At 41.0% G+C, this 14,028-nt stretch overlaps 1 protein-coding gene across 1 annotated transcript in view; it reads right to left on the bottom strand.

Annotated features, from left to right (window-relative positions):
* Positions 1–14,028, bottom strand: part of LOC145400251 (zinc finger matrin-type protein 1-like) — a 288,463-nt gene that overhangs the window by 190,185 nt on the left and 84,250 nt on the right. The window contains exons 4-5 of the mRNA XM_080272765.1: positions 12,140–12,283; positions 4,283–4,458 (exon numbers count right to left, since the gene is read on the bottom strand). Of these exons, the coding sequence (XP_080128891.1) occupies positions 4,283–4,458; positions 12,140–12,283 (320 nt within the window). The remainder of the gene's footprint in view (positions 1–4,282; positions 4,459–12,139; positions 12,284–14,028) is intronic.

The raw sequence follows: 14,028 nt of genomic DNA on the forward strand, positions 1-14,028 counted from the left end.
ACTACATCAGCTGAAGAAATTTTAATGTCAGCCATGAGGAAGTCAGAGGGGGGGAAGTGATGGAGGAACAGCACTGGAATCGTCTAAAGACCGTTTCACACCGGCTGCGATGCTTCGCGAGCCACGCTATGTTGCGGACGCACGCTCGCGATGTTTGCTATGCCAGTGTTCACACTAAAAGCTAAGTCTGCTAACACACAGTTTCTTGGCTGCAGCGATGGGAGATGGTGCTCTGTGGTCCCCTGAGGTGGAGGAGGAGTTATTAATGTTAACTGTAGTCATGAGCAATAAGAGGAAAAAGAAGTGGGTACATGAAACAAATATGAAAAGACTAGAATGTGGTGAATATCATCATCTTGATCAAGAGCTGGAAATAGATGAAGAGAAATTTTGACAATATTTCAGGCTGTCTACCGCTCAGTTCACTGAAGCTCTCTCACTCATAGAACAAGACATCAACAACCAGGACATCAACTACAAAAACTGTCTTAATGTCTTCGGCCAGAAGTGGTTAACTCCTTTACAAGTTTCCGTCATGTTTAACTCTCTCATGGTCGAGACTACTCAAGCATTCTGTTCCAGATGATCCAGACGATTAAATTCACCTGAGTACGTCAAAAGAGCGTTTGATTGTCATTATTGTCACCACTGACTCTTTCATGGCGGGACAACTCTCCAACTGACGCCAGACGACTTTGTTCAGCTGAAAGTGAGTCATAGAGGCCTGAGAGTGTTGATAAAATTGTGTGTTTCCAGCAGGGGTATAACTTAAATGTGATGCTCATGGTGAATATGTTACTGGCTGTGGCCTTTGACATCATATTCCCCCTCACAGCACTTCCTTCGCTTCCCCCTCTCTGTTTCAGCCTCTTTCCCCCTTCCATCCTCTTTCTTCACATTCTCCTCTTACCCTCCATTGTTTCCTTTTACTCTCTTTCATCTTCTCTCTCTTCCTTTTCTCCCCCCCTCCCTCCATCCCTTTCTCGTACTCTTCCCCCGCACCCTCTCCCGTATCTCTTCCCTCTCACTCTTTCCCTCTTCTCTTCCCTCTCACTCTTTCCCTCTTCTCTTCCCTCTCACTCTTTCCCTCTTCTCTTCCCTCTCACTCTTTCTCTCCTCTCTTCTCTCTCACTCTTTTTTACTCTCTTTCATCTTCTCTCTCTTCCTTTTCTCCCCCCCCCTCCCTCCATCCCTTTCTTGTACTCTTCCCCCTCACCCTCTCCCGTATCTCTTCCCCCTCACCCTTTCCCGTATCTCTTCCCTCTCACTCTTTCCCTCTTCTCTTCCCTCTCACTCTTTCCCTCTTCTCTTCCCTCTCACTCTTTCTCTCCTCTCTTCTCTCTCACTCTTTATCTCCTGTTTCCTCTCTTTTTTTCTTCTCTCTTTCTACCCATTCTTTCTCTCCCCTCTCACTTTTTCCCCTCCTCTCCTTCCTCTTGCTCTTTTCCTCCTCTCTTCCCTCTCACTTTTATCCTCCTCTCTTCCCTCTCACTTTCCCTCCTGTCTTCACCCTCTCACTTTCCCACCTCTTCCCTCTCACTTTTACTCTCCTCCCTTCCCTCCTCTCATTGGTGCGAGTCCCAGAGTGACCAAGTGCACATGCATGAGCAAAACTATGCCGGGAAAAATCGCCGGCCCGGCAATCAGGAAAGCTATGCGAGCGGTGTCGCAGTCATCGCTCGCATAGCTTCGCATCTGGTGTGAACTGCCTCATTTAAAACAACGCAAGCGATTGAAAGCCACGTGGCTCAGCATCGCCAGCATAACATGGCTTGCGTAGCATCACAGCCGGTGTGAAACGGCCTTAAGGTGGAATTGGAGGAGAAAGCCTGAGTGAAGAGATCTGCTTTATCAGTAGAAGAAATAGCTACAGAGCCATCAGAGTAGAAAAGAGGAGGGAAGGATGATGAGGTAAAGTTGCTAGAAAGATTTTTGGCAAGGTGCCAGAAGAAGCGGGATGAATTCGAGTAGGAGAGTTGAGAGCATTTAGTATGGATGAAATTAATTTTTGCAGAGCGAAGAACAGACTCAGCACGATTCCGGGCAGAAATGTATAAAAGATGTGATTCAGGGGTGGGTTGGCTCCGGTACCTTATAGGCCCTCTCCTTGTTGTGGACAGCATTAGAACAAGCGTGATTAAACCAATGCTTTCTTGCATTGGTCAAAGGATATGAGAAAGGAATGTATGCTTCCATGCCCGAGAGAACAACCTCCATAATGCGCAAGGCACACTCAGATGGCTCACGGCCATGGAAGCAATAATCGTTCCAGGGAAAATCAAAGAAGTACTGCCTGAGGGCCTCCCAATCCGCAGCTCCAAAGTGCCACAGAAAACGATTCTTTGGAGGGTCCACTAGCCGTACCGGAGCGATAGGACAGGTTAAGGTGATAAGGTTGTGATCGGAGGAGCCCAACGGAGAGAAAAGATTAACAGTGTAAGCAGCAGGATTAATTGTAAGGAAGAGGTCAAGTATGTTGGAGCTCTCTCCAAGGCGGTCAGGGATATGGGTACGGTTCTACAAGCTGCTCTAGGTCATAAGGATAGAAAAGGTGTAGGCTTGTTCACCAGGTGGATCAGTGAAAGGAGAGGAGAGCCAAAGGTAGTGGTGAACATTGAAATCTCCTAGAATGGAGACTTCAGAGAAAGGAGAAATGGATAGAATGCGTTCCATCGTAGAAGTAAGATAGTCAAAGAATTTTCGATAGTCAGTAGAATTAGGAGATAAGTAAACAGCACACATATATTTAGTCAGAGAATGACAGAAAAGCCGAAGCCAGAGTGTACAACAAGCACTTCATTCCATTCTCTCCACTACATTTAAGCATCTCTGCATACACCTCATCAACCCAAGCTGCTTTCCCATTTTTCAGCCGCTTCACAACACTCTTCACCTGTGCGAGTGTCACGTCTCCTGGCACTGCATTCCTTCTCTGCACACCCCCAAAACCAATCATGTTTACAGCTGCTCTGCTGTCTCTATCCCCATTCATCAGGCTTTCAAAATATTCTTTCCATCTGCTCCTTACGTCATCTCCATGGGTTCTACCACCTGCATCCTTCACACCATCCCATTTCTTACCGCTTTCACTTCTACATTTTCACACCTCTTTCCAGAATAACTTTTTATTTTCAGAGTAGTTCGCATTCATTTTTCTTCCTAGATCCTCATTTACCTCCTTCTTTTTCCTCTTCACTAGTCTCTTTACATGCTTCTTGCTCTCAACATATTCAGTTCTTATTTCAACTGAACCCCTATCCTGTAACCACTTTAGCCACTTCTTCCTCTTTTCCCCCACCGCTCTCTTTACCTCCTCATCCCACCATGCCGTACTTTTCTTTTTTGTTGTTAGTCTTGCCACACCACATACCGCTTTAGCATTCCTAACGAAACAATCCCAATAGTCATAAATTGTGATTATTTGTTTGTTAACACTAAAATAAATAAGCATTTATAAAGCAATAAAAACAGGCAATAAAAACAATTTGGTGCATGTCACAGGCTAGGCTTGGATAGGAAGTTGCATAGGTGGAGAGGTGATACAGACAATGTTGTAAAGTTCTGCACTTATTTACTTCAGTTTACAATCATTTCAACTAAAATGTGATACAGTAAGACTTCACTATAACGGACTAATTGGGGCCCAAACCATTCCGAAAAATGCGAAATTCCGATAAAAGCAACATCCGGACTTCCCCCTGCTAATCTGGACTTTTTCTGATATATCAGACACTAATCCGGATCGCATGAAAGGTTTTTAAACTGTTTTGACTACTATTGTGGTACTGTACTGTGTTATAACCACTACATTAATCAAATGGCATAATATATAATACCATACTGTATACTGATAAACATGTCTTATTTACCTTACTGTGGTGAACATACCTGAAACGGTCAGGCAGTCCGGACTGCTCATGGCTTTATCGGACTTTTTCTGATACATAGGAATTTAGTCCAGTAGCTCCTCAAGTCCGATAAAAGCAAATTCCAGTCTATTGAAGTCCGTTATATCGAGGTTTTGCTGTACTTAAAATATAGTAAATTAAAATGAAGCACTTGGAATATAAGAAACTAAAATCTAACCCTTTGAATAAACACTGTCACACCTCTGTCAGAGTTCGACTTACTAGAAATTCCGTCTTCTGCAGGGTCGACTTATCAAGGTTTTACTGTACAGTGCGTTTCCTATTTCACACATTTATACTGTACTGTATGATAAATAATCCATATCATACCTGATGCAGTACACAATATTACTACAAGAACTAAACCTACTCACATGCGTTGCCATTTGCCAGTTTCCCGATTGAAGTATCCAGCTCTAAGAGGCTTCAGGCCATGAAGAACTCGCTGATGATTGCGGCCTAGATAGTGTTGCTGAGCATGCTGTTCTGATGTAAAACTAAGCTCACAGCATTTGCAGTATAGCTGACTAACATCCAGTGGTGCCACTTTCTGTAATGAAGAAAGTACAGTAAAAGCCCTATTATTCGACAGCTGATTATTCGGTAAATCCGATATTTCAGCAGTTTTTTTGAGAAATAATCCCAATTACGAAAGTCTTTGATTGTTTGCCAGATGTCCGGAATCATCTCAGCAGTCCAGGAAGTGTTATCTGTGACTTGTAGGCCTACTGTGTCATTACACTTGTATGTGTTCACTAGTTTCTATATTTTTCAGATTCATGTATAGTAGTGTACTGATTACAATATTGCACAGTATCGTACAGTACAGTAATCATCCCCCTAAATTACTGAGGCTTACATTCCAAGCCCCCTTGCTACTTCTTGAAATTCGCTCATTCTCGACGCTTCCTGAAAATGACATTTACCGCCGTAAATGCGCAGCCCATGAACCACTGATACTGTAATGCATTATCCATAAATAAACATTGTTTGTCTCATCTTAAATGCCAGGACCAACTTTAGCCCCGGGCTCCTACGCTCCTCATGGGGCAATGTAGGATTAGATGATGGATGGATGGATGGTTAAATCTGTTTCCCCGTTGTTTTTAGCTGTACGGCTGTGACAACTCCTGTACAGTACTTTGATTCCTCAGCAGAATGGTGGAAGGGACTGTCCTAAGTGTTTAACTAAACCTAACCTAACTGAGTTTAACTGTACCTAATAATTTAACCAAACCTAACCTAACCTAAAGTCGGAAAAATACATAAAAGAAACTAGAGGAATATGAACTGGTAAGGTCTTTTTGATGAAAGTTAAACGTACATTTGGCACTCATTCTTTTGTTCATTTTTGTGTTTAAGTATGAAAGAGAGAGTATTGGTGCAAACAATAATGTATTCTATTGACTTCTCAATAACCTCTGGCATTGAACAACCCTTTACAGTACAGTGTTAGTGACATAGAGTTATTGGGAGCTATAAAAAAACTGTTAACAATTATGGGAAAGGAACGAAGGTCACTGGTATGTTTACACGACTCTACGAGACGATTCCAAGCAGTCAAACGGTCGCTAAATCTCAGATGTTTTCGCCCATTTGGTAAATGCACCGTAACTTTATCAATTCCTCCGTGAATCATAGCATGGGTTTAGGAAGCTAAATAACACATTGCTAGGTGTGCCACACAATTCTCTTCACATCTTTAAGAAAAATAAACTGATTTCAGAAGAATGGAGGAAACTTACTCTACGTACTCAAAGATGGATTAAATTTCTCTTATAAATGTGAAGAGAATCATCTGGCACACCTAGCAATATGTTTTTTAGCTTCCTAAACCCATGCTATGATTCGCTATGATTCACGGAAAAATTGATGGTGTTACGGTGCATTTCCCAAATGGGCAAAAACATCTGAGATGAAGCGACCACCTGACTGCTTGGAATAGTAATGTAGAGTCATGTAAACATACCATGAACTTCATTCCCTTCTCATAATTGTTCACGGTTTTTTATAGATGACACCATCTTGACTCAAACGTCTGACTGTCAGCTTGTGTGAGAGACACAATTGGGGCACAGGATTGTTGTACACAGCCACCACAAATGCTGTATCATAAAACAAGTTTGCCATTGTTATTGCAAAACGGGGTACAATGCAGCCTCATTATATGACGCCCCATTATGTGATAAAATCGTTACAACGGTAATTAAGAAGTTATACCCTGTCTTGGTACGATAAAAAATTAATCACAATTTCACTACAACGATATTTCGACAGCCGCCTCCGAGAATCTTGTGCAGGTACAGTGATGCACGCAAGCTAAATTGGCCGCCCAGGGTTTACATTGGCTGTGATCGTTGCATTTTGTTCTATTTTATGCATAAATGGCCAATGAAACACCACTGTCATATTCAAATAAGAGTGTGTGTGCTTAATAAACAGCGCAGTGTGCAATATTGAGTGAAGTGATACTTTTTTGTGTGAAATACTGAAACTTGCAACCTGGAAATCGTGTCAACCTTACGTAACCATCATCCCATTTTGGGGCTTCTACTCTAACATGAAACACTAATGTTATCACCTAATAACAGTGCAAGTGCTTAACAAATAGTGCAGTGTGCAGTATTAAGTGAAGTGATACTTTTCTGTGTGTGAAATACTGAAACTTGTAAATTGGAAATGGTGTCAACCTTACTGTACCTAACCATCATCCCCTTTTTGGACCTCAACTCTTGCATGAAATGCCACTGAAACACTATTTTTATCACCAATTAACAGTGGATATGCTTAACAAATAATACAGTGTACAATAATAAATGAAGTGATACTTTTTTGTATGTAAAATACTGTACTGAAACTTGTGCCTTGGAAATCATGTCAACCTTACATAATCATCAGCCCCTTTTTGGGCCTCTACACAGCTGACTGAGCCAAGATGCCTGCCCAGTGTTTACACTGGCTGAGATCGTTGCCTTTCATTTTATTTTGTGCATGAAAGGCCACTGAAACACCAGTGCTATTGCCAAGTAAAAGTGCAAGTACAGGTGATTCCCATTTTACAATTGGTAGACTTACGATTTTTTGACATAACAATGGTAGAAACTGTACTTCAAAATCTGAAATCTGATTTTCTCCCAGGATAACAATATGCGGTACAATACTCTTGTGATAATGGGCAGTGGCAGCGAGCTGAATCCCAATCTGCCTAGGGGGTCGCTAGTGTAATCAACTGATGCTCTACAGTGTTCTGTATTGCCAGCAATTTTTTTGGATAACCCCCCCCCCCCCGTATGTACGTCATGTTTTGTGTATCCATCATGTCTATGAAATGCCACCTCTCTCTCCTGCTACTGGTGAGAAGAAGAAGAAAAAGAAGAAGATAGCAATAACTCTTGAGATGAAACTCAAGATAACTGCCCAGCATGAAGGTGGCAAGCACATAGGGTCCTGGTCGTTTTGCTTGTAAATCATTTTGGCCGAACACCAAACTGGAAAACAGCCAAACTGCGTAACAGCCTACACAACATAACATGACATAACCTACAGTATTTGGACATTATGGCCTAAATGACTTACAACCGAAACGACCAGGCCTGAGCCTGTAATGGCCACTGCACGTGAACTTGGATTTTCACAATCGACACTCTCAGTACAGGTGGTCCATGTTCTACGAATGGTCAACTTACAAATTTTAGACTTTAAAAATTTGTACTTTCAGTACAATATTCAACAAATTACATGAGATATTCAACATTTAATAATAACATAGGCTTTGTGTTATTGATTTTGCCCAACTGTAGGCTAATGTAAGTGTTCTGAGCACATTTACAAGGCTTGGTAGGCTTGGCTAGGCTATGATGTCCAGTTGGTTAGGTGTATTAAATGAATTTTTGGCTTACAAGCAGTTTCTTGGAACATAACCCATTCGTACATAGGGGACCACCTGTACAGTATTCAATACTGTATATTACGTGAGATATTCAATACTTTATTATAAAATAGGCTTTGTTTCAATGATTTTGCCCAACTGTAGGCTAATGCCAGTGTTCCATGCATGTTAAAGGTGGGCTTGGTTAGGCTATGCTGTTCAGTTGGTTAGGTGTACAGTATTAAGATGATGTTCAACTTCCGATAAATTCCACTTACGTTCAGTTTATCGGAACGCAACCTGATTATAAGTCACTGACCACCTGTACTTAACAAACAGCACAGTGTGTGATATTATGGGATGTGATACTATATCTTTTTTGTGGACTGGTCGTCCAGGCCTGCCAACTGCCCCTACCCTGGGGGGAAGGAGACCCTTAGTGGTGACTCATACTGGCATAGGACAATTTTCAGGTGGACAGCAGAGTTTTTTTAGGTCATTTCAGGCTTCATGGTCAACGCTATCCTCCCTAACCCCAATGAACCCATGTTATATCAACCTCATTATGCAATAAGTCTTCACTTGACACAGCCTTATTGGACAACGAGGCTGCACTATAAACTTTTAGTTCACTGTTGATCAGTTTATCACATTCTAAACTGATGTATACCAAGAACTGGCTCTAAGTCATAAGCTGGCATCTGGAGCCTTTTCAACTGCTCACAGCCTACCCCATGCATGTCTATTAGTCACTGTTTGGTGTGATGGCAGGTCATGCTCTGGCCCACCAAAATTCAAAAATTCACCACAGTTACACGAAGGTAGATACTTGGCTGATATTGTGTTCCATAATATTTATGCATGCACTCTTTCATGTGGTACTAAAAAAAAAATTATGATGAATTATTCCTCGTGGCTGCAGTTTTGCCTAAATCCCACCTTCAAAATACTGATATATCCAGCTCTTTATCACTAAACTACAATAGATAATAATGAGAAAACTTGTATAACCACAATACAGAATGCTCTCTTCAATATTATACCCAGGGCTGGTACAGCTCCCATTTTACGAAGTCGACTTGTGATTTTCAACTTTATGATGGTAGAAACCATACCTTGAAATTTAAATTTTGACCTTTTCCCGAGCTAGTGACATGCGGTATGATACTCTCTCATAAACTAGACAGCGGCAGCAAGCCAAGTCCCAGTCTGGCCGGGTGGTCTCTGGTGTAAACAATCGATGCTCCGATGCTTTACAGTGTTCTGTGTTGCCAGCATTTTACTGGATACCCTCTCTGTATCTACGTTGTATTTTGTGCATCCATCATGTCTATGAAATGCCCAAAGGCAATTACTCATGATAAGAAACTCAAGATAACTGCCCAGCATGAAGGCAGCAAACCTGAGGGGTCCTGATTATTTTGGCTGCAAGTCATTTAGGCTTTAACATCCAAACTGGCAAACGACCAAATCACCTAATGACCTAAATAACATAACATAATATAAACTATTTGGACATTACAGCCTAAATGACTTACAGCCGAAACGACCAGGACCATGCCAGTAATGGCCATCACTCGTGAACTTGGGCTTTCGCAATTGACAATCTCAGTACTGTACTGTATTCAATAAATTACATGAGATATTCAACACTTTATTATAAAACAGACTTTTGTTAATGATTTTGCCCAACTATAGGCTAATGTAAGTGTTCTAAGCACATTTAAGGTAGGATTGGTTTAGGCTATGATGTTTGGTTAGTTAGATGTATCAAGTGCAATTACGACTTACGATAAATTCCACTTATGATAAGTTTCTCAGAACGTAACCCAATCATAAGAAGGGGACCACCTGTATATGCACATTTTACTGGCAGTCCAAAATTATCCAAATTCAAAACACCGTAGTGGCTAAACTATGGCGTATACTGACCTCAAAATTGATATACATTTACTTTATCATATCTTCTATCAATCTTCAATGCCATTTTTTTGTTTTCTTTCATGAAGCATACTTCAGATTTCCAGTCTGGCACTCTGTGTGGGTTAATGATACACAGGAAATGAATTACCTCCCTCATCACCCTAATCCCTTCCAATATTCCCCCAGCCTGTGCGGTACTGGGCCATCCATCAACGTACATTACCAAATTTCCTTATCATCTTCCAAATTTATTTTTAAAACTTCATTCTTTGCCAGTCATATAACATCATTAGTATACTGCTAATTTAAGATCACATACACAATAATATTCTCATTCATTCTCACTGCTTTGATATCTGTATTACATCATTCATATATATATTACCATAACAATCATGGTAACAAGGCACTGCTAATATCTCCATCCTCTCCATTTGCAGGCTATGTGTGTTTGATTATTTTTGTTTTGATGACAGAGTTCCAGCCTTAATACTGGCATGAATTTTCCTGGCATTATCATGAATTGTGTGTAAGGTACTCTCACTCAATCCAATGGCACGGCTAATCACCAATGTTTTAAGGCCTTCATTGTATCTCTCCAATATTTCAAGCTTCTTTTTCAAACTTGATGCCTTCCTTTGTCTCTCGGGTGCAGTACCACCTTTACTTTCACTAGCTGGATGCTAACCAGCTATAATAAAAGTCTAGCAAAATAGTTTACCAAAACAAACAACTGGCAGGGACTGGGAGAGACTGTTGTATATGCCATCTCATAAAGCTAGCACGGAGCAGTGGGAGCTTCAAATTCGCGTCTCTCATTATTTCAAATAAATCATGCAATTTAAGTGGATTTACCCCATTTACAACCTCATATTATTTTTAAAAATATAAAGCAAACATGCATAAAACATGTATTATGGAGAAAAATAAATTTGTAAGGTGAATAAGCCTGTGTTTCATACCCCCTCACTGATATTTTGTACTGTATCTCCAAGGGTTCCATGTTCCCCTGGTTAAGAACTTCTGCTTTTCACTTTTACCACCTTTATTGATTCAAACGTCTCGTGAAGATCTTCATAATGACATGAAAAAGACTAAAAATGTAATACAATTTGGCAATATGCTTTACACTGCATTGGCTATGAACCTGACATCATGAACTTGTTATTAAGCAAGATGTGCTCTGTTCTTTTACAACTGATACATATACATCATCAGAAACTGAATTAAAGTGCACAATCTGGCTGGCAAACCATTTGCCAGGGATATTACAAAAGTGACCTACCAGTCCAGGCATTCAAACATCAGCCCTGATGATGACGTAGGTTTAACAATAGGCTGGGAAACCCAGTCGAGGCTGTTCGGCCGGACTGCCTAGGGAACAACTACTATCTTTTGCCAGGGTTATCACAACAGTGATATGCCAGCCAAGGCATTCAAACACCAGCCCTGATGACGATGTAGGTTTAACAATATCACAAGAGTGAGTGCCAGGCAAAAGGGAATGCCTATCCTGGCAAAATGTTTTTAAAATATGGCCACCAGTACTATAACTCAGAATTTACTCTAGCATTATTATCCTGTGACAGGACGCAGTCCCTTGTCAACTGTGAATGGATTAAAAAGTAGATGTGACGTGATGGCTTACAGGGAAAGTCCAAAAGTAGATGTGACATAATATAACTACAGGGAAGGTCCTTCACCTTCATAAGATAATATTGGAGATATAAAAACAATGCATCCTCCCCACAACTCTCCAGGTCTATAATGATTTCTCCAATCACCATTTCTAATGCTTGGGTGGTGTTGTATAACAAGTGACTTGGAACTGTTTCCCCTGACAGTGCCTCCAAAAAAAGAGTGTGGAGTGGTAAGTTAGTACTTTGTCATTAGACTGATTAATCTACTTATCTAATTACCTAAGCTGCTTCCCCAAAAGAAAGGGAGGTAGCCGAGACAAGACGACACACTCCCAATTTACTCATCCAAACACACACATTTATTCATATCTTAGCCCACACCGCATGAAGGTCAAATGAGCATTGCAATCAACGACATCCGCAGCAAGACCCAACAGCAGAGCTGGTTTACCTCTGCCACATCATAATGGGCCCATCCCGTTACCTGCACCTGACCTGATCAACTTATCAGACCAAATGCGGGAGAACATCCTCTCAGGGCCGCATCACCATTTATTCTTTCACAATCTCTCTCCAATCGTTCCTATCATGCGCAGCATGACTGATTAATAAGAAAGATAAATTAGAAAGTTTATTATTGCACTCACACACTACACATGTGATGCTGCGTTGTGAAATGGACTGGAGAATGAATAAATGAGCAAATACATAAATACAGGTTATGAAAGGCACAAGATAGAAGGATTAAACGTCCATCCCTCTCCCCTCTTATTTTTAAAGTTAATTCAAATCACACTAACCTTTTTGGGGGTGGAAAGATCAATTTTAGGTGCTTTGGCTGGGGGTGCTCCATCTTTGCGAGCATTCTCTATCAGGTAGTTTTTAACTTTCTTTGTATGTTGCTTCCCTTCATAGTGATTCTTGGCCTGGATGCGAGAGTTGAGCTACAATAAGGAAGAAATGATTATCAATTTAATCAATAAGAAAACAAGTTGCAATTTCTGCAATCAAGGTGACATTAAGTCAACTTATATACATAATAATCAAACAGATCTAATGGTAATTGATAAGGAACATAAACATATGAATATCCAATACAGTACATAACTGCGGCAATCCTCATATATCTAAGAGAATGGAAAAATAAACATACAATTGTAATGCACTTCAGATCATAATACTATCATATATATACAGGAGGACAAAGAAAAGCAAACAGCAACAAGCAGTGGCTAAAGTGGCAGAGAGGCTGCCTGCAATCCTAATGGACCCAGGTGCAAATCCCCACTGAGGCATGAAACAATCTAACTCCTAACTGCCAGGCTAAAATCTGCTCATGCCTCACCTCAGTATGGGAGAAAAAAAAAAAAAGCAAAATAGCTTTACTTCTAACCTTAACATCTCAGAAACTATAGCAGTAACAGTCAGGGAAATGAATTAAAGACCATATTACTCACCAACTCTTCTTGCCAATGAAAGTATTCCCAGGTCTTCAGGTCACTGCACTGATGAATAATGACGTGAGGAACAGGACTAATTTTTGCCGTGCGAACAGGATGTGTTTGTGTGTTTGCCCACGGCCCCGACTATGGCTTTGCTCTCAACATGATAACTTCTCCATTACTGTACTAGATAAACTACACACAGTGGTGTCCGAGGCACGCCCTATGGCACTATCATTGAGTCCTCTCCTAGTATCCTTGGAAAGAGGCTTGGCAAGGGTGGATGAGGCAAAAGTCCATGTGAGGTGAGAACAAAATTGGACGAGAAAAGCTAAGAAAAGTTCATCCTACACCTGACAAAGTCACGGAGATGACTGAGGTAAGATTGGGCTGGTCAGTGGGAGTCTGCCCTAAGCTTTTGCTGACGAGATAAAGTGGTGGCCACTTCAAATTGTGACGGTAAAACAAGTGAGGTTGCTACCGACACCTAATGTCGCCATGACACTGATTTTTTTTACAGTTCCAACCAACACCCGGCATCTAGGGGTTAAGGATTTGAATTTCATAAAAGCAGACTTTACTGATCCGCCAAAAGACCTGCCGACATGTAAAAGTAGCCCCGCTAATACCAATACACCAGTCTTGTATGAAACAACCTTAGCATGTACTCAATATGGATGGAGGGTGTTAGTGCAGAAGTGGTGACATAAGGAGGTGTATGGTATGCATGAGGACTACTGGGCCTTGGTAACAGGCTGTGAAGCTATGCCCTGAGTTGGGGGAGGAGGGGCAGACCCAGTGGTCCACATGATGGTGTTTGCTAATGAGTCTATGGCTACATACAATTCAATAAGTAGCGCTAAGGATAGGAAAGCAAAGCAGCTCCCCTCCCTGCCCACCAAACCCTTCAGCTGAAGCCAGCAGGAAAAAGCAAGAAAGACCACTATGCAGCATAGAAAAGGTGTCATGGAAATTTCAAAGAAAAGACTGAAGGGTGAAACTCTTCTACACTAACTTACTCTGAAATGGAAAAGTTATACTGTATTAATTTCATATTATAATGCTGATGCTGCATTCACCATGATCTGAGAGAGAGGAAAACAACTACCAGTTTTTTACATTATTAAACCACGAATGTGTTAAGCTAGAGATTCAAAGACAAATACTTATCTACATTACGCCACTTTTAAATGTTATTGCTGTATTGCTGTCTACCACATTCCTAGGCAACTTGTTCCATGTGCTGA

This window comes from Coenobita brevimanus, chromosome 51 (genome assembly GCF_032717465.1).
Source record: "Coenobita brevimanus isolate Jiangsu-jjx chromosome 51, ASM3271746v2, whole genome shotgun sequence".
NCBI lineage: Eukaryota > Metazoa > Arthropoda > Malacostraca > Decapoda > Coenobitidae > Coenobita > Coenobita brevimanus.